The sequence below is a fragment of the Acomys minous genome, assembly GCF_964271855.1.
Source record: "Acomys minous genome assembly, chromosome: 10".
Taxonomy (NCBI): domain Eukaryota; kingdom Metazoa; phylum Chordata; class Mammalia; order Rodentia; family Muridae; genus Acomys; species Acomys minous.
In genome coordinates, this window is record NC_140491.1 from 7,121,514 (window position 1) to 7,142,795 (window position 21,282).

General features: G+C 46.7%; 1 protein-coding gene across 2 annotated transcripts in view; it reads right to left on the bottom strand.

The window, feature by feature from the left end:
• FAM114A1 (family with sequence similarity 114 member A1) overlaps positions 1–21,282 on the bottom strand; it is a 71,786-nt gene that overhangs the window by 18,041 nt on the left and 32,463 nt on the right. For both annotated transcript variants that reach the window (XM_084799525.1, XM_084799526.1), the window contains 5 exons: positions 18,402–18,515; positions 18,162–18,271; positions 14,915–15,049; positions 8,944–9,096; positions 3,196–3,319 (listed from right to left, as the gene is read on the bottom strand). In XM_084799525.1, coding sequence (XP_084655651.1) covers positions 3,196–3,319; positions 8,944–9,096; positions 14,915–15,049; positions 18,162–18,271; positions 18,402–18,515 — 636 coding nt within the window. The remainder of the gene's footprint in view (positions 1–3,195; positions 3,320–8,943; positions 9,097–14,914; positions 15,050–18,161; positions 18,272–18,401; positions 18,516–21,282) is intronic.

Genomic DNA, 21,282 nt, shown 5'->3' on the forward strand with positions numbered 1-21,282 from the left:
GCTAAGATTCCTTTCTTCCTGATTTTCTTTTGCGGGTGGGTAACCCCCTTTGTCTTCAGGGAGCTGTCACACTCCATTGCAGTGGGTTCGATTTAACAACACCTCTGTTCTTTTCTCCCAGTGCCTCATTAAGTGTCTGAATGACATTTATTTATTAAATTAGGTTAATGAAAATTAATAGTGTTTTGATCATCTAGAGATGCTCTTTGGGGAAAATGGATCTATTACTGGAGATAATAGGCTTTTGTCACGGGGGTAAAAAAGAGACAAATTTACCATTTTCCCCTTCTAGCTCTCAAATTTATCATTTTTTTCTTAAAATATGATCTTCAGCACTGTGTGTGTATGTATGTGTGTCTCTGTGTGTGTGTGTGTGTCTGTGTCTGTGTGTGTGTGTGTGTGTGTCTGTGTGTGTGTCTGTGTGTGTGTAAAATCCAAAGTCCTCAGTTTATGAATGCGGCTCTATATTTAAATGAGGACATATCACATCGCCCGTGGCAACACTGTTTGGCAGCACAGAACCCAGTTTCCTCTCCAAGAAACAGCCCAGATGAGTAATGTAATAGTATTTCACTTTGCATTTGCAACAATGTCTCTGATGTTTGGGAAAGTATGAAGTTTCTGTGTGTGTGTGTGTGTGTGTGTGTGTGTGTGTGTGTGTGTGTGTGTGTGTGTAGATACATCTGTGGGTGTGGTTATGTGTCTGGAGGCCAGACGACCACATTGGTTCAGTCCCTTTCACATATTGGGTCTCTCATTGGCCAGGAACTTCAACCAAGAGGCCCGAGGCCGGACTAGCTGGCCCACAAGGCTGCCTCTCCCTCCCATCTCTCCACAGCTGAGATGACAGGAGGATGTAATGTGGCTTTTGTGTTATACGGGTTCTGGGGACTCAAGCTCGGGTCCTTACACTCGGAAGGCAAGCACTTTATTGGCTGAGCCATATCCCCAGCTTTGGGGTCCTTTTACAAAGCCCTTTCTGAGTGACACACCCAGTAGGACCATGATCTAACTTGAGTATCACGAGCTTAAAGAGTAGCCTGATTGGAGCGATGGTTCGGGCTAAACAGGGGCATCTCTAGGTTTCTCTTGGGTCTCCAGTGTGAGTTGCATCTCCTCTGACAGCTAGTATTATAGTTTTTTCATTAGGAAAAAATGACAAGGTTACCATTTTTGGTGACTTTTGTAGGAACATACAAATGTTAAAAAAAAAAAGATTATCCCCAGCCAGCTCTTTGATATTGGTTCCTCTCCATGTTTCAGTATAATTGATTCTTTTCTTTTGATGCAACGAGCATAAATCTCATTAAGGTGAAGGCACAAAAGATCGGGATGTGGGGTGAAAGGGGGAAACAGTGATTAAACAAGTTTACGAATGCACCGAATAATTTGCCCCGAGCCTCAGGGCTCAGGCACATGAGCGCTTGAGTCTGAGCTTTGATTAAAGGTTTATAACGCACCTGGGAACACAATGCTTCTGCGACTTGACGGTGACAGTACGAATGCTTATTATCACTACTCTGTGTTGGTGAGGAAATGACAGGGACAATAACAAATAAAAGGTGCCGCTTACTCCATCTTTCCAACCTCCCTGGCTTTTGTGTTGACACACTAGATAAGAAGATACTCAGCTAACGTATTTGAGCAGTTCTGTATGCCGAGATCCGTAATGTATATTTTTACGTATGTATTTAATCTGAGTCTGGCTACGGGTCCTGGAATAGACAGCTTTTGTCACCAGGATGTGGTGAAGACACCACATTCAGCGGGGTCATGTAACCTGTTGAGGAACCTGGTGAGGAGGTTTCCAGTGGGCCTTTCCGCAGGTACTAGAAACAGCCAGCCTTGTGCCTGCAGTTGCTCTGACCGTTGGTACAAGCTACAGGAAGCACCTGAGGTGTGGTGCCCGTTACCATTCTCTGTAGGAAGGCACCCTGCACAGACACAGCAAATGCTTGACTCTAGTCCAGCCCCAAATGGATGACCCAATGCTGTCACTGGGCGTGGCCAACTTTGAGAACGTCTTTGCCGGTTGTAAAAGAAGCCTTGCTTCTCTTAGATAGGCCCTGGACTCCTTTGGGTTCCGGTCACTTCTGAGAGGTGTGGTGGTTTGGATAAGAATGGCCCCCACAGGCTCAGATATTTGAATGCTGTCTCCAGTTGGTGGAACTGTTTAGGAAGGGTTAAGAGTTGTGGCCTTGTTGGAGGAGGTGTGTCACTGGGAGGTGGCTTTGAGGTTTCAAAAGCCCATGCTAGGCCCAACCAGACTTCTTTCTCTCTCTCTCTCTCTCTCTCTCTCTCTCTCTCTCTCTCTCTCTCTCTCTCTCTCTCTTTCTCTCTCTCTCTCTGTCTCTCTCTGTGTCTCCCTCTCTCCCTCTCTCTCTCTCTCTCCCTCTCCCCCCCCCCCCAGCTACTGCTTCCCATCACATGTATCTGCTTGTCTCCATGGTCCCACTATAAGGGTCATGGACAGACCCTCGGAAACTGTAATTAAATGCTTTCTTTTATAAGTTGCCTTAGTCATGGCGTCCTTTCACAGCAATAGAAAAGTAACTAAGACAAGGAGGAGAGCTTGGGATGTTAGTTGGGATGTGTATTCCTCACTCCATGACCTTCAACTTGAAGCACAGTCAAGTCCGTGCTTTGTATGTGGTGCTGGGGGTTGACGTCAGGGTCTCAGATATCAAGGCAAGCACTGTGCTGCTAAGCTACCAGCCTCCCACACCAACAACTGTACTGTTCAGATGGTGTGTGGGACACTTGCAAATACACAACTCCTACAGACAAAAACTAAAAGGAATAATAAAGTTATGCAAAGAAACCCATTGCAAGACTTGCACACCATGGTAATTAGTCACATTAAGCAGCGTTCTACACATGGAATTAGAAGGTGCCACCTATATCGTGGTCATGCAGGCCCAGCACACTATGCTGTCTATCCATTGGACTTTTTGCATTTATTTGTGCTGGTGATGTGACAGGGACTATGCTAGACACAGAGGAAGGATGGGGTTCCTGCTCAGTAAAGAGAGGGCTATACTTCACTGTGACCACAGCTGCACAGGGCATTCTGGAAGAACCAGGAGGAACAGCTGGATTAAATAAATCCCACGCTGTTCTAATGGCTGTTTCCCAGCAGCTGTGTCCTAAGGCCTGCACCACTGATTTACCTTGCTGTTGGTTGTTTCTCTTTACCTTGTTCGTCTGGGTTTTCTTCGTTCTCTGACTCTTTGGCTACGAAGATGTCTTTGATAGAAATCAGGTCACTTTTCAAGAGTTCCAGTTTCTCTCCTTCGAGTGATGCTAAAAATGACTGAACCTGAAAAAATAAGGAAGAAAGAAATAGGTCAGTTCAGCTGTCATCATGTCTCATGAACAGCATTCACATACAGCTGTCAAGACCTAAGTGTGGGAGGTAAGAGGGGGCGGCGGCCTCTCCTGCCCAGGCACAACGTGGGTGCCCTCAGCCTAGTCCTCTCCTTCTGTCGTTACTGCTGCTGCTGCTGCTGCTGTGAGTCTCAGTGTGTAGTTCAGACTGGCCTTGAGCTGATTATAGAGTCTCGTCTGGTCTTGAACTTGAGCTCTTCTCGCCTCAGCTCGAGCCATCACGCAGGACTCACTGTCTTGTTCTTAAAGCAGGATCTGCACTCGCCTGTGATCTTTTGTTTGGTAAACAGCGAACGCGAAGCAAATGGCTCAGGTCAGCAATGGTGGCGGTGGCCGTTTATCACAGTGGCTAAAACAACACTTTGGCCTCCACGCAGCTCAAATGTCAGGTCCTCACTGACTGACTGTGGACCTCGTGTGATGTATAGTCCTATACCTTGGCTTTGTCTATGAAATGGGAGCTGCTTATATCCACCTTATAAGGTCATGTTGGCCATTAGTGCAAATGAGCTGACTTACAACACTTACTGTGGTGCTCAATAGATGAAAAATCTAACACATATGTGTATATGTATATATATGTGTATATATGTCTACATATATACTTTTTAAGCATGACTTACACTGAATTTACAAAAGTGTTCGACATGTGCTTCCCTTTTCTGAAATCTCATTGTCCAGAGCAGTGGTTCTCGACCTGTGGATTGCAACACCCTGGGGTGTGTGTGTGTCTGTGTGCTGCATATCAGATATTTACATTATGATTTGTAACAGTAGCAAAATTAGTTATGAAGTACAATGAAATAATTTTATGGGGGGGGAGTGGTCACCACAACACGAGGAACTGTATTAAAGCGCTGCAGCATTAAGAAGGTTGAGAACCACTGGTGTAGAGGAAAGAAGCCCAAGTTAGCCAGTATCAGCCATAATGGAGGTGCGGAATGGGCACAATAGGGACACCAAAGAGGGGACAGTCACTCTAGCTTGGGGAGGTGAGGGACTATGCAGGAAGAGCTTGGGAGAGGAGGCTTTGCTTGAACTGACCTCACTGTCCTCATTGTCAGGGTCTCTCTTTTGATAGTGACCTCTGTGTACATTTCAAAACATGTATAGAGGGCCAACCACCCTCTGGAGGTTAATTTAAATTTCCAAATTGGTCATAGGTCATGGAACAGCATCATATTAGGAATAAGATGAGACTAATAAAGCTTTAAGTTTTTGTGTTTTTTTTTCATTCTGCAAGTCAAGTCTTGCTCTGAAGAGAGTATCAGCAGAGGAGCTCATCCTCTGTGGGATAGGTTTCAGTGTTCATGTGGTAGTAAGTCGGCAGGACCCAGGCAGGGCGTCCAGGTGGACAGACTCTATCTTCCTGGGTGTTTATGCACATCACTGGGTGCTGTATGCCTGCCTGAGGCTCTGGGAGGAAGCTGGACAGGAAACCAACATAAGATTCATCAGCCACATGGCTCGGCAGGTAGCGGCACATGTGCCCTGTGCTACGGCTGCCAGCCAGTCCTTCTGGCTTTGGCCTTCTGAGCTCCTTCATTTCATCTGTGTATTCCTGTTTCTCCCTCTTTCACTCCGTTGTGTCACAGTGGCATGCACAGAACTGTAGTCAGATTCAAGGACAAGCAATAATTAATCATGCATTCTTCAACACTAGAGGAGTGCTGACTGCTCGGCACTAGGTAGCGTATTGGCCAAGTCACACGAGGGTACACAGGGTCTCTTATACCCCTTTTACATAAAAAAAAAAAAAAAAAAAAAGCAACCGAGTGTAAAAAATCAAATTGATCTATGTCTTGCTAAGTCTTAGACTCAATCTGATCCAACATTATTGATAATAACTCTTCTTTATTTATTTAATTATTTATCTATTTATTATTGTATGTGTGCTGCTGACGGTGTGGTGTGGGTGTGCATGCCGTGATGTGTGTACGGACTGCTATGTTGTTACATAGGTGCTAGGTCTGCACTCCAGTCCTCATGATTGCGTAACGGGCACTCGAAGCCACCGAGCCATCTCTCCAGCACCAATACTCCCTTTCCCTTCCCTTGTGGTGCCCGAGTTTCAGCCAATGACGTATCCGAGGACATGATGAGCGGCTGCTCTTGTCCACAGCTTTCAAATGGGGGCGTCCTCTCTACTTCCTTGGGCTGACGGGACTCGGAAGACCACAGACACTAGGTGATGGTGCCATCCAGTACTTCTTTTAGATTTGGACATAGAGGTGTGTACAGGACACATGGGATGTTTCTCTTTCTAGAACACTCTCCAGGTTACTGGGTGGGCCTCTTTCCCAAGCCATGGTGAGGCAAGTATGGATGTAGAGGGAGATGACTTGAGGTAGTTGCCTGCAAGCAGGTGCGGGTGGAGCTGGGACAGAGGTGTCTTGCTTGCCTGTGCACAGCAGTCTGAGGTAAAAGACAGCTGGAGACTGAGGGGGCAGACTAGAGGATGGGGTAGGAATTCAGGGAGACTGGACATTCCAAGAGGGGAGCCCAGCCTTCTAGGTCAGGATGAAAATTTGACAAGGGAGAAAGACAGAACTGATGCCTTCAATGGTACCTGCAAGGTTGCCAGGTAAACACAGGTGGCTTAGTTCAATTTGTGTTTCAGACCCACAATGAATGTTTTCTTAGTGTGCATATGTGTCCTGAATATTTCATAAGATATATTTATTGAGCACTAAATTGTAGCAAGTCATCCTGTGGGTTTTTCCCCCCCTATTGTCTATTTTTGAGATGATGGAGAACTGAACTCGGAACCCGTAGATACAGAAGCCTGTAGCCCTTTGGGAACATACATCACGTGCAGAGGACACAGATCTTCTTCCTCTGCTGCGTGGGTTCCAAGGATCACACTCAGGTCATCAGACTTAGTGCCAAGTGCCTTTACCCAATGTGCCATCTTGATGGCTATCGCTTTTAAGTTCAAACTGATTTTAAATAATTTATTTTCAGTGCTGGGGACTGAACCCAGGACCCTGCGCATGGTCCACCCCTGAAGATTTATCCTCAGGCATTTCTTTGTTCTTTCTATTCATCTTTTATCCAGAGTTGTTAGGTTGTCTAAGCTGGCCTTGACTTCACTTTGTAACCCAGACAAGCCTTGAACTTGAAATCCTTCTGCCTCAGCCTCCTCAATACCTATGCCACCAGGCCCATCTTAATTTTTAACGAACAAATGATTACTTCTATCTATGGGATGCAATGTGGTGCTCTGACGTGTATACGCACTGGGGAATGAGTGTACCATGCCAATGAATTTATCTATGAATAATACAGTGCCTCACGCCATTTTTGTGGCAAGGCTGTTTCACAGTTATACTTTGAGCAATTTTGAAAAAGCTGTGCATTTCCATTATCCACTCAGTGAGCTATAAATACATCTCTGTGGTAGCAATTGTATGTCATTAGCTGTGCCTAAAGACCTCAATGAGGGTTTCTACTTATACTCTTGTTGGGGGCCTGTGTACAGGAAGCTCTCCACTGACTAGGCACCCTACCCTGGACTGTTACAGGAACGAAAAATGATGTCTGCTGGTTTTCACATAGATTTTGTAGGAGTGCCCCAGGAGTTATCACCAACCAGTTCCTAAAAGTGCTGTGTCCCTCACTGAATGCCACAGAAACGTCCAGGCTAGAGAAAGAAAGCAAAGCTTACGGAGACAATGTACAAAGAGAAGATTTAGGCCCCTCCAGGGTGCTCCCCAAAGGTCCCTGTGTTAAAGGCTTGGCTCCCAGTTTGGAGCTACTGGAAGGTGGTAGAAGCTTTGGGGGCGGGGGCATGGAGAGGTGTCAGGTCACTGGAGACCTGCCTTTGGAGGGGTTGTGAGAGCTTGCTCTAGTCCTCTTCTCTTCTGCTTCCTGGGCCTGAGTCAGCGCTATCGCTCCACCCTGTGGTGCTCTATTGCTATGGGCCCCAAACAACAGGACCATCTCTTCATGCACGGGACCTTATGTAGCTCATGCCTGTAATCTCAGCACTTGAGAGGCTGAGGCAGGGGGATTGAGTGAGGAAGCTAAAGGCTATTTTGCAGCTGAGGTCTGTGATGGAACTGGCCAGAATGCAAACTCTCTATATTGTCAGGATAGGGGGCCAGTCTCCTACTGTAATATAATATATAATATAATGATAATAAGAACAATATTAGACATCTACAACATAGTGCATATAAAATACAGTGTCATCAACATTATGCTACTTACACACATGGATGCACAAAACGGCAGCTAGCTTTACTGAGCACCTAGTTTGCACCAGGCATGCTGCTATGAGCTCTTACATGGGCTATTTCACCGAATCCCTTTGGAAATCCTACGAGGCTGGTCTTATCACCACTGCCCTTTCAAGCAGATCGCAGCACGAGGAATGCAAAACTCCGCAGCATCGTATTGATGTATAATCACATAAAGGCTGATTCCTGACTCAGCTTTCAAGGGGAGAATTTTGTGCTTTGGTGGGAAATTGCATTCTTTACCGGATTATGGGATTCCAAATGTAGGGGAGCAGTTTTACTACTGTGCAAATTGTGGGTGGCTGACGGCACTACAAAGCCACTCTCTGCAGACGCTCAGATGAATGGTGCAGGCAGAAGGCAGTGTGCCCCACTGGTGCCAAGCTTTTGTCTCTTTCAACAATGAGCCAATGTTCTTTCTCTGGTTTTCTTTGCAGCTGGTGATAACACCTGCTTGGTTTCCTCATTTAATTAATGAACTCAATAAGATCTTTACTAGGCGCTCATTTTTTTACCAGTATGAGAGTCATGATTTTTGCCTTTTCGTATCATCTTTTAAATAACTATCCTTCAACAGTGTTTTGTTTGCTTGCTTGTTTTTTTTAATGGTTTAATTTTTTAAAAATTGTATTTGTGTGTGCATACACGCAGGTCAGAGGACACCATGCAGGAGTGAATTTGTTCTTTCCACCTTGTACGGCCTGAAGACTGAACCCAGGTGGCCGGGCGTGACAGCATGTGCCTTTCTTTACCTGTTGAGCCATCTTGCTACCCATTTGGTCTTTTTCTGAGGCAGGTTCCTGTGTAGGCTAGCCCTGCCTCCAACCCACAGCAGTTTGTTTTGGTTTCCTGGGGTCACGTGGCAGTCGCGTGACTGTACAGGGTCATTTGTTTGATAATCTGGGTTTCATAGGTTTCTAAAATGGGAGTATTTCCAAACAGCTCTCAGAAGGATGGTTTTGTCTTTTCTTCTGATATTGCCAGGTAGTCTGATAAAGGTGGTCAAGTAAGTAAAGCTGTAACTCATAAAATAATATGCCCTCAATGCCCACAGTTTAACAGAAACACCAGCCACTCTGTTTTCACTGGGTAGAAATAAAGGCACAGGCTGGTGAGGGAATCTCTGATTTGGAAATGTGATTGCCAAAGGGAGGGAGAGGGCCTGGCAGGCACATTTTAGAGCAGCCTTTTCTGCTATGGGGGTGGGGGTCGTGGGGACTCTTGATTTGCTGACCCTTCTGGGCTGGGTGGAGAGGAAACTGCAAGGCAAACATTATCACCAAACAACGCCATCCAGTGACCCCTGCGAACGCACCTTGCTCTCACTCTCATTGGACAGAATTTCCAGGGCTTCCAGGTGTGACAAACCCTGATATTCATCAAACAGCATCCCATAGTGTGCAGTTCTCTCCACCGTGAGCTGCTGCGCCAGCCTCTGCTTCTCCTTCTCCTTGGCCTCTCTCAACATCTGCAGAGACATAACAGTCACATGCCAGACAGATCTCTCCATGTCGCCTTCGTGGGCAAGACACGGAGGTGATGGGGAGGACAGATATTACGTGAAAAATCACTTTTGTCACTTTGGAACTTCTGAAAAATGACTCTTTGTAAGTAGGTGGTCACAGTTTCTCCTCCATGACCCATGAGCTCACTAGCTGTGGGTAGTTGGTTTGTAGCTGTAGTGGGAGGGTAGTTGAGAGGAACTTAGATCCAATTAAAAAGGTGTTGGTTACTGCCAAGGTGTATGTGCCGCTCTTGCACCCGCTCCCACGCTGGTCATTGTTTTAGTTAATAGGCATCGTAGTTGGGTAAGACTAAGGGTTGCTCCTGTTCCTTGGCAGCATGCATGGTGCCTTCTGATAACATAAAAAAGTAGCCCCCAGGGAGGAGGTTTTCAGGTACTCATGAAGTCTAACCATCGTGGCTGCCTAAACAAGATGTGAACAAAGATGACACCAGTAGATGTGCTAAGGTCAAAGGGGCTGATGTGAAGGTCATGGGGCCTCAACCCTACATGAAGAACGACAGGCAGCTAAGGAATGCCAAGAGTCTTCCCCAGGGAAGAGCCCCCAAGCAAGGTTATCCGATACCAAATGACAGGTCCTGGAAATATATACATAAAAGTAACTTTATATAGACTCTACAGGTTGTGTTTATATATTTTTGAGTTATATGTATATACATATATATGTTGTAGTAATTAAATATATACATACTCAAGTCAAGAAAATAGAGGCCATGAATTTGAGAGCGAGCGAGCGAGTGAGCAAAGGGGTATATGAAAAGGGATGGAGGAAGGAAAAGGATGGGGAAAGATGATGTAACATTTTAAAAGAATGGTAAAATAGATACCACACTGATACTGTTGATTACTGTTTACATATTATGTTTCGTTTTTTCGGTTGAGCCAAAGAAAGCAAGTCACCCATGCGCCAAGGAGCAGGAGGAAGCGCACAGCAGCTTCCTCTGCTTCCCCTGTGTAGTTAGTTATTTTGTAAATGTCCACGTTTTCTATGCTGACAGGTTTTTCAATGCACTGGATGTACACACTTGAGGTTCCAGGTCCAGCTGTGTAAAGTGAGGACATGACCGCTCCAAGGTGTGGTTGAGGAGAAGGTTTTATTGTAGATGTGAGGGACAGTCCAGCCAGCGGCATCTGGAAGAATCCAGGGCAGAGAGAAGAAGCAGTAGACTAAACATGGCCAGTAGACTGGACCCTGCCATGAGAGGAGAGAGAGGAGGGAACAGGAGGGGAAGGGGAGGGAGGTGGGGGGGGGGAAATGGCCAAGGGGGGCAAGAGCCTAAAGCTAAGAGAGAAACAAGAGAAGCGGTCAAGAGAGAGGGAACAAAGAAAGCAGAAAGAGAAGATGGTAGAAACGGCAGGAATGAGAAGTGGGGGGAAGGGAGGCCCGTGGGCTGAAGAAGTTTAGGGTACAGGGCTCCGGGGGTGAGAAGAGCTGAGAGGAGCCACAGGTACTGAGTGCGGAGGCCAGCATGCATTTGGTACCACACAGATATCACGCATAGGCACCACAGTTAGCCACGTGGCCTGAGTTTCTTGTGGACCTGACCCTGGGAAAGGCCAAGTCTTCGTGACCATATTGAGAATTCTGCACCCAGGCAGATTTCAAAACAGAAAGAAGCTGGTTTGATTTTGCCTCGTTACTTTTTTTTTTTTTTAACTTCTGTGGGAGAAACACTAGACATCTTCAGTGAAAAGAGTTGATAGATGTAAACTCACATGTATCATCAGCAGACACCAAATAGATGCCTGGGCTGGGCTCCAGGGGTGTGCCCTGACCTGAGTTTCTGTTCACAAAAGTAACTTCTCTCTTTCTGTCTTTCCCTCCCTCTGTCCCTCCCTCCCTTTTCTTTCTTCTTCTCTCTCCTCACCTCCCTTCCTCTCCTTCCAGCTATATTTGCAGTGTTGGGGGTGGAACCCAGGCCCTGTGAATGCTAAGAAAAAGACCCCTCCCCCTTAAACCCTCCTAGTTATTTTGCTGTTTAAACACAAAGACAACAGGATGGACACCAGTCTATCCATTGCTAGCAGCATTCTGCACTTGCTTGCTTGGATGCTAGGCATCTTTTATTTGATTCCTTCATTAAGTTTACAAGGACATTAAGTTTATGGAGTCCTTTAATATCTGCAGAGAGCCCCATAAATACACTGGCCAATGCCACAAGGTCACAGGGGGAAGATCTATCCAAGAATAGAGGCCAGTGTTTATTATGTGCCAGCAAAACAGGCAGCCTCATTTTCCTTTTGGGTTCTTGAGGTTGTTAGCCAAGAACTCACTAGGCCATGGGAGGAATTCTCCCGTGTCTATCTTTGAGACTAAATTAGTAAGGCTCTGACTTTTACGGTTTTCAAAATAACCCAGTGAAACCATTAGTGGGAAGGTTTAACACTTGCAATCAAACTCGACTGCCCCCTGACCTCAGGGCATTGGTAGGGTGGGAAAATAAAACTAGGCATAAACAAAATAAAACTGAGATGGTTGCTCTTCTCAGTCCCAGCTCCTTCCCCAAATCGCTACTTTGGGCTAGAGTAAGGAGATCAAATGGAAAGGGAAGGAGAGGTCAATAAGGAGAGACCGAGACTGACTTGAAAGTGAGAAGCGAAGTCAAAGCTGCTCAAGAAATAAGCCTTTCACTGTGCCTCTGGAAAACGGTCGTGGATGGCTTTAATTGGAGGGGTGTGTGTGTGTGTGTGATCCTGACAGGGAGGACGTCCTCACACAGGAAAACCGTGGGGTGGGAACTGTGCGAGGGGAGATCTTGGAACGGGAGAAGCAGTGATCATTGGTTCAGTCATGTTCCCTACGCTACTGGTGTAGAGCCTGTGAGAACATGAGGGCAGCGCAAGTGTGAACATCCCTGTGGGAACATGAGGGCAGCGCAGGTGTGAACATCCGTGCTGTCTAGAGGCAGTCATTCTACAGCCTACCCCTTCTGCCGCAGTCGGGGCTGCAGTGCCCACTGAAGGCTACAGGCTTAAGGCAGGATCGCCAGCCCACAGCACTAGCGGGTGGGGGGAATCTTTAGGAGGTGGAGCCTAGAGACAGGAAGTTAGGTCACGGGGCGGGGTGAGGCGGGGCAGTATGCCTTTGCAGGGATGCTGGACACCGAGGTCCTTGCCCCTTCTCTCTCTTTGCTTGAAAAGAACAGGTATGGGGTCACCACTCTCGCTTCATCACAAGCCCCAGAACAATAGAGCCAGCTGACCAAGCACCGAAGCATCCAGAATAATGAGCCCGAACAAGCCTCTTGTTTATTTATCTCGGACATTTTGTCACAGCCACAGAAGGCTAGCTAATAGAATTCCTCCAGTGTATCAGGTAACACTGTAGAAGATTTTCTTTTTGAGACCTGTTGTTAACAGTGGCTTTTCCCCTCCAGTTGCTCTGAAGCCGTGACAGCCACCCTGGATACTCCTTTTAGCCTCAAAGCCCACACTTAGCTCGATAGGAAATCTGACGACGTTTGCAGACTGTACCTCAGCCAGCCACTCGCGGCTAACTGCAGGGGCCTCCATACTGTGCTGACCCACCTTTGTCTCTCACCTAGACCACAGCACCTGCTTCCTGGGGAGGGCGCCAGGGTATCCTGCAGATCTTCCTTCCCCTCCAGGGTGCATACATGACTAAGAGCTCTAACTGCTGGGCTTTAAGTCAGTTCCTCAAGTCCCCACACTTTCCTCCGCCATCTTTGGTGCTGTAGAGACACCAAGGCAGGCCTGTTCCTGAGTGATGGAAAAGCCTTTATCCAGGAGACTCATTTTTTTTAAATTCAAGGTTTAATTTTATTTATAATTATGTGCATATGTGTGTTGGGGGTGTGCTTATACACAACTGTTGGTGCCACACAGCCCAGCAGAGCACCCAGAGCTTGAGTGACAGGTTGTGAGCAGCCCAAACCTGGGTGCTGGGAACTGAACTCCAGTCCTGTTCTTAACCACTGAACCATCTCCCTAACTTGGAAAGAATTCTTATGTTTTAATTAAAAAAAAAACCCATAATAACTGCACATACAAGAAACAGTGTGATCACCTGATATGTGTATGCATGTAACATGTCTAGTGAGAACTGGTATATTCATCTCTGCACACATTGATAGCTTTTTTGTGTTGGGAAAGACCACAGATCTCCTCTCTTCTGATCCTTTATAAAGCAGTGAGCCAGGATACAAGGGATGGGATAACAATTGAGATGTAATATGAATAAATTAATAAAAGATATTTTCAAAACTTTGTCATAGTTCTTGACCTACCACGAAATTGCATTTTTCTTATCCTGAGGAACTGATGGTTCCCCAATTACTAGACTTTCTTAGAAATGGATATACCAATAAAAAGCAGAGTTTTCTCAAAAAAAAAAAAAAGCAGTGAGCCAGGTTTATCCTGCTGGCACCAGCTGGCACCACCCGGAGGACTCCCGTGGCCCTCGCCTCGCTCCTTAGCTGCACGGCTGTGTGGCGCACGTCCACCCAGTCTCCTCTTTGGTTGTCCTTCCTTGGGTTCTGACATGACCCTGCTCTGACGGTTCTCCCAGGCTTCAGAAGTTCCCTCCATGTTTTCTTACATATAGATCTTTCTCCCGGTAAAGTCCTTTACATCTCAGCCCGCCTAGCCATCTGCCTCTGGGAGGAACAAGACTCATTCACACTCCGAGTGGCTTCCGTGCCCCAGGCCCTCCCTACACCACTCTGTTTTCACCATGGTAACCACGGTGATCCTTCCCAAGCCCAGGTCAGTGCCTATAACCTGTCCAAACGCTGCAGCAGTTCCCCCAGTTCACTAACAGCTCTGCAAATGCCCTCCATGACCCGCCAACATCTGCCACTCGGCTGTCACTTTGACAACTCTCGCCTTGGCCCACTCTTTTCCAACGTGTAGAGTCCTTGCTAGCCCTTGTGGGTGCTCGGTGACACATTTCCATGTATACTGCAACCCTTTAGATGTAGCTAGCCTGCAGCTGTGACAAAAACTGTGAAGGTCTCTCTCTCTCTCTCTCTCTCTCTCTCTCTCTCTCTCTCTCTCTCTCTCTCACACACACACACACACACACACAATATGGTGGTTTGGGACATGAACTCAGGCCTCTCTTCGTTTTACAACAAAAGTAGCTAGAAATCTGTTGGTCTTTGAGGCTCACTCCCACTCTCCTCAACATCATCATTCTTACCTAGAATAAACATGATACATGTATGTACACACGTCTTTGTAAGGCTCCGTTCTAGCTCATGTCATCATCACAACAAGGTTGTCAGGAGGTATTGATGTCACCTCCGTGCGCAGGGGATAAATGAGGCACAGCAATAGAGAGTAAACCCACAAGGCTGAAGAGCTGAGAAATGAAGGAGCTGGGATATTTACAGTGGCATACCTGGAAAAATCTTCAGCGGATTATTAAATAAATAAAGTAAAACATGCAAGTGTGTTCGATATGCTGCCCTTTGGAAGTAGTGTGCGTGTGTGTGTGTGTATGTGTGTGTGTGTGCGCGCGCCCACGTGTGTGTGTGTGTGTGTGTATGTGTGTGTGTGTGTGTGTGTGTACACATGTACTCCATCTATATGCACAGCAACATGCTTACTCCTATACCCAAGCGCTTATTTGTCACTACATCTGCATAATAACTGACAGCGTGCATAAGGGACCTGCTTGTCTCCCAGAAGACTTCAGTGGAGGGTGTCAGAAACTCAGCTTTCTGTGCCACCTAACTTTGAGCACGTATGTGCCTTGACTTGACTGGCTGAAGGGAGGGAAACCGAGAAAGGTTCCAACCTGGGACAAGGAAACGGTTGTCTCCATCAGTGTCTTGGTCCGCTTGAACCCTGGGTCGCTTTCTGCGAGGACATTCATGGTTTTCTTGCCAATGAACTCTAAAGCATCCAGCCCTCCGGTTAGGACACTTTTGCCCTGCAAATGAGAAAACCACATGAGATTAGATTTTCTACTGTTTGGCAGTAGCCAGTAGGTCCCACATGCCTGGCGCTCTCTTCAAATATTAAAATCAATAGAAAGTCACACATTTTTCATACCATGAGATTGATCATCTATTTAATCCTGTTTTCCTCAAAAAAAAAACAACAACCATATGTTATATAATTTGTTGAGTGTGCAGTGTTATTAAAAAATGATGCTTAAGGGGAAATAACAGTATACATTAGGGATTTGTGTCAGTAGTTCTGAGCATATCAATAGATATGTATCTAAGACATAAAATTAGCAGATGACCCAGTTGTCATGTTTGAAAGAATTTTAGCGTAAGTAACAAAATTATTTGGGGTGGGTTATTAAAATGTCAAGTACTCATGCTAATTTAGATGATTTTAAAAAAAATCCAGGGCCCCGAAGCAGCAGTGGACCCTCAGGCTGTTTCAGATGGCTCTTGCATACTTTCAGAAACTGATGAGCACCAACTATAATTAGTACGTTGATGAAGTAAGACAGCTTGCCTTCCCTGTTCTTCCAGCTTTAGAAACTGTTCTGTTAGCCAGGTATCATTCTGGAAAGATCCCTTTGCCAGCCATTGTTTTCCTCTTAACAGAAATTAAGACAACTGAGATGCGCACACGCGGCTCAAATGAACAGAACCACACTGCGCCGAACCCTCCAGACATAATCCCGGCAACACAGCTCTAACTGCTGCCCACTACATCTGTGCTGCTTCTACCTTACATGAGTTTATTTCTATATCATCTGTATGTCTTTTTCAACCTTTACAATTATTGTAATGGCAGCATTCAACCTTACTGAATGGATATACTTCAGACATTTCTGATCTGGATTTTAGAATTCGTTTTCAAATCTGCATCCCAATCAACACTCCTGCTGTGGAACGGATTTGTAAAAGCAGACACTTCGAAGGAATGCTATGGGGTCACTATAAAGTGTGCCCCAGCCCCAGCGGCTCAGGAGCATCCTTGGTCTGCAGCCAGCGGAATTCTGGAAACTTCAGAGGGTAGAGCCTAGAGTTAGAGGAAGTAGGGGGTGTACCTCAAAGGTTATATCTGGTCCCTGGTCCGGCCCCTTCCTCTTTCTCTGCATCCTGGCTGTGAGAAGGTAAAGAGCCCCCTCTCTGTACACACTTTCACCACCATGATGGCCTGTCTGCCCAAGAACGGAGGGCCAAGCAACTATGGGCAAAATAAACCTTCTTCCCTGCGTTATTTCTGCTAGGCATTTTGTCCCAGCAGTGATAATAAAACAACTAACGCAGAGGGCGGCGGGCTTCTCAGTAGCTCATACTTTTACACGCTTTGATTTACCGCCCCCTAATGCCTTGTCACTTTAGTGGCGAAAAAGTGGGAACTGTGTGTATGTAGGTATGCACTTGTCGGGTGAGGGCAAGCCTGAGGGTAGGCTGAGACTGTGGGAAAGGAGGCCAAGCAGGCTCAGGAGAATGCAGACAGGGAACTGAGGACGTGGGTCGAGCGTGGGTCGAGCACTCGAGAGTGGATTGCTCAGGTCTGGCAAGGCTGCTCAGTGGGTAAAGGCAACTACTGCATGAACCTGAGGACCAGGTTCCGTCCCCAGAACTCACAGAAGTGGAAGGAGAGAACTGACTCCACAAAGCTGTCCTCTGGCCATCACATGATTGCCACCGTGCGGGTGGCCCCCTCACCAAATGCTTACACAATAATAATGTTTAAAAAAAAGTTTTTAATTTAAAAGAAAAGGGAGGTGAGAAGTCACGGGTTTACTTTTTACACCAGAGCTTTCTCCACTCTCATGGATGTCCTTTAACTACACTGCTGTGTGACTCCCCTGCCTTGTCCCCCCCACCCCCCCGCACTGCCCATCCCCGCTCCCAGCTCCCGGCCCCTGGCCCCCTGGTCCCTGGCCCCCCCCCCCAGACGGGGGTCTCTCTGTGTAGCCTTGGCTGTCCTGGACATGCTTTGTAGACCAGGCTGGCCCCACAGAGCTCCACCTGCCACTACTGGCATTAAAGGCACTCACCACCACACTTGGCTCACTGTGTGACTCTTAAAAACTCCCTTGGTATGCCTTGCTCTTCCTGCCCAGTCTAGGGGCCCTCAGGGAGCATGTACAGGGCAGTCATTTTCCTTGTTCCGGGCACACCTTTGTCCCAACATCTGGGCTCGAATACCCAGCCTCCCATGCTCATCTATAACCCCTCCTCTCCCATAGTGCACTGCACTCTACTGTTAAATTGCCTTAATATGGCAAGATGTGGCATCAGCTTATGGCCAGACTCTGGGGAATTTTCTGGTACACAGTGAGGGCCAGCCATCTCTCTTTAAAATAACAAATGGAGAAATGAGTGAAAAGGACCTGAGCCGTGTTTATAGAAAATAGAGTTAGACGGACTCTTTTTCTTCCTGGTTCTGAGGACCAGCTAGCTTCCTCATCTCACTTGGGGGTACCTCTGCTTTCCCCCACCTCAATATTTGTTGTGAATAGCAAGCTTCCTTTAAGAGTGAGACGGCTGTGCGTCTGTCCTTTAAAAATCAACTTAAGTGAAAATAAATAAATAAGCAGAAGACAGGACTTGCAGGGGTGTATTTATTTAGGATTCGGAAAGGAGGGACAGCAGGAATTAGGAGGTAGGGATACGGCAGGGTCAGTCTCTGGCTTATTCCTCCTTTCTTTAAACGTTATTTCATTTTGACGCTTTCATAATTTTAAGAGAATGGAGACATAAACCAGGAAGAACAGCTGTCCAGCTCTGAGTTCCCTCCCGCACCCAGAGGCTGTCCTTGGAGCAGCTGGAAAGGACACTGTTAGATCAGATGGGGCTGGAGGGATGGGAGGTGGGAGGTGTGTGTGTGTGGGGGGGATCCTCTAAACCGCTCTCTTCTTTTCAACACAGGCTGCATTTCACCTTGCCCTTATTATTTCAGACCCAAGGTTACACCTAGTCTGTAGCCGAAAGCATAACAAACTGTAATCCAAAGTCAGGAGCAAAGCCGCCTTTTCTCTGATGTATCTGGGTCGTCGCGAGATGGAAAGATCAAAAGAAGTGAGCCACTAGGGGAAACGGGCGGGGCGGCCACGGGGGACTCACCGTGTTTTGAACCACGTTGGTGAGGGCTGACAGCATACCCCTTGACCCTGCGGCCCCTGGTGGGGGAGAAGCGTGGGGGCCTGTGGCAGGGTCCTGATCCGGAGTCAAATCTGTCACAGCAAGAGAGAACACCCCTGTTAGAGTGCGTTTGGCTGATCTGAACTTGGGCTTCTTTCCCACTGAGCAGTTGTGCACGCAGCATAACAAAATCCCCAACCAGCGGGCGAGCGCGCCACTCACTTTCGGAGATTCCATTTTCAGCACCAGTTGGGGCCCCTTCCGGAGATCCGGAATTGACGCTGTGGATTCGTAGGGTTGCCCCTGCCTTTTCTTTGACTGCAGTTAAGCCATGACCTGTAGGGAAATAAATATATAGTTCACAGATACACTACAGTCCACACATTCTGTGACCCCTGTGGCCTGTGGGGGTCCACCCTGAATAGCAGTCGGGCATTCAGAGTCCCTGGGATAGGGCTCAAAGAGGAGGTCATCTTGGTCAAGGTCAGGCTGAGCGAGCTTAAAGGAGCCACCTTCCTTTCGTGACTCAGTTTCCTTGTGATGTTCCCAGACCCCTTTCGCCTTCTGCTTTTCCCACTGGATATTTTTCACACAAAGTCCAAACTCAAGCCAGGCGTCTCTGAAAGAAGCCATGACTATCTTGTCTCCTTTGTGCGTTTTAAAGTGTCATATGGCTGATGTGTCTTTGGTGTTGTCGTTGCTTTTGTTGTTGTTGTTGTTGTTGTTTGTGTATGTGTGTGTGTGTGTGTGTTAAGAGTCCTAGCACATTGCAGGTGGTCGGCTAACACTGGTTGAACTGAAGTCGGAGGAACTTCAATTCATTTCTATGTATGAACCTAGACATGGTGGCACATGCCTATATTTCCAAAACTCAGGAGGATGGCTAGATTGAATTACGTATCGTTGTAGTACAGTGTGAGTTAGCAAGATGCTGTCTAAAAACAAAATAAACAAAATAAAAAAAGCCTTCATATCAAAACAAAACCGACCAAAACACCACCACCTTTCCTCAAAAGTGCACCATCAAGGTCTCGAGCTGTTGGGAAGCAGTTAACAGTGCAAATTAGACTGAAGGTCATTGGTTTTACTCTATTGGACAAATAACACCTATATTCCCAAGAAAGGATGGTCCTTTATTTTCAAGATACTGGCACAGTTGGGTCTCAGTGAGTCCTTGGGGAGTACAGAGCAGACCTTCCCACCCATTGGGCAAAACCCAACCCTGGACTTGATAGAAAAGTGTCTTGCCTCTGTGACATCCGAAGCAGCTTGGCATCCTGTCCTAAGATGAGCTAAGCCTTTCTTAGACAGGATGAAGGAGCCAAAGCGTAGGTGGCCCACCTATGGCTGTGGGAGTTCTAGCCAGTGCTGCCTCCCTCTGGGTGCTTGCCACCTGCCTTGTCATGTGAGGAGAAAGGAGGGACATCCCTGGAGACCTCAGGTTGTTCAAATACAAGGCAGTGGTAACCACAAGACCCAGGGGCAAGGTGCCGAGTGAGAGGAAGACGCCAGCGCTGAGCAGAACCAGTCAGAGTTACAAAGCACCATTCAAATAGCTGTTCATCCACCTCCCACGTCAGAGGAAGACACGGAGGAGTCCATACCCAAGGAGCAGTATTTTGGACCTCGCTTCAGTGCCTAGAACCCATGGAAAAACCTGGGTGTGGTGCCATGAGCCTGTAGTCTCAGAGCTGGCGAGGCAGAGATGGGTGGATTCTGTCCGGCAGCCAATCTAACCAAGTCAGTAAATGTCAGGCCAAGGGAGTCATGCTGTCCCATAAGGCAACGTGGGCCGCATCCTGAGGAAGGACACCTGAGGCTTAGCTTTGGCCTCTGCACATACTCACACATGTGCACCCACATGCAAACACATACCCATACATACACACACAATGCTGTTTTACCAGCTATCACCTGATTTATCAAAGCAGCACCAGGCAATGATATTTCCTGGCTCATTCCAATGAAAACTATTTGTCATCGTATGTTACCTATAAACCCTGAAAACTCAGGAAACATGATTTACAACTTTAATTACAATAGAAATGTGTGCCTACACTCATGCAGATAATTAAACACAGCTCAAACTCATTATTGAGTTACTTGAAAAAACAAACTGCTAAGCCTAAGACTTAATTATAAACTTTCAGTCTGACTTGAATTAATTCATTCTTAGCCTCCAATGAATTCCAAGCATTGCAATGGAATTTCACTGAAATCTCAGCAAACATTTATGTCATTGACTTCATATTCTTTAAGGTAGTTAAAAAACCCAACCAAACAAAAACACATATATCTTCCACAGGGAGACTGCTCAGGCAAGTCTCCACCCACAATTCACAGCTGTAGATTTCTGTGCTTTTTTTGTTTTTGTTTTTTGTTTTTTGTTTTGTTTGTTTGTTTGTTTTGTTTTGGGGTTTCGAGACAGGGTTTCTCTGTGTAGCCTTGGCTATCCTGGACTCACTTTGTAGACTAGGCTGGCCTCGAACTCACAGCGATCCGCCTGCCTCTGCCTCCTGAGTGCTGAGATTAAAAGTGTGCGCCACCACCGCCAGGCTCACAGCTATAGATTTCTGAAAGCCAAAATCAAGGAGTAAATGAACTTCGGAGGCTGGGAGGCACGGCCTGCCCAGTTCCAGGGTGCTGGGAACCCCATACTCAGGGCCTTACATTCACCTCTTTGACCTTCCAGGGCCTTACACTCACCCCTTTGACCTTCTCCATCCCAGGCAGGTCAGTCTCATCTATTTCTTTGTTGGAAGGAACAGCTTCTCCCCATCTCAGAACACAAAGGACTGACTATAGTCCCAGCACTTGGAAGGCAAAGGCAGGTAGGAAGATCAGGAGTTCAAGACCAGCCTCAGCTACCTAACAAGTTCAATGCCAGCCTGGGCTACAGGAGTCTCAAACAAACAAACAAACAAACAAACAAACAAACAAAACAAAACAAAAGGAAAAATAAAGCCTCACAAATGACCACAGATGAGAGTGTGTAAACTGCCTCTAGGAATATCCCTTTGCCTTTGGAATGAAGCACAGTTTCTATGCACATATAAGCAGGACACATTCAATCAGAGAAGCCAGCAAGCTGCTGTTTTCTGAT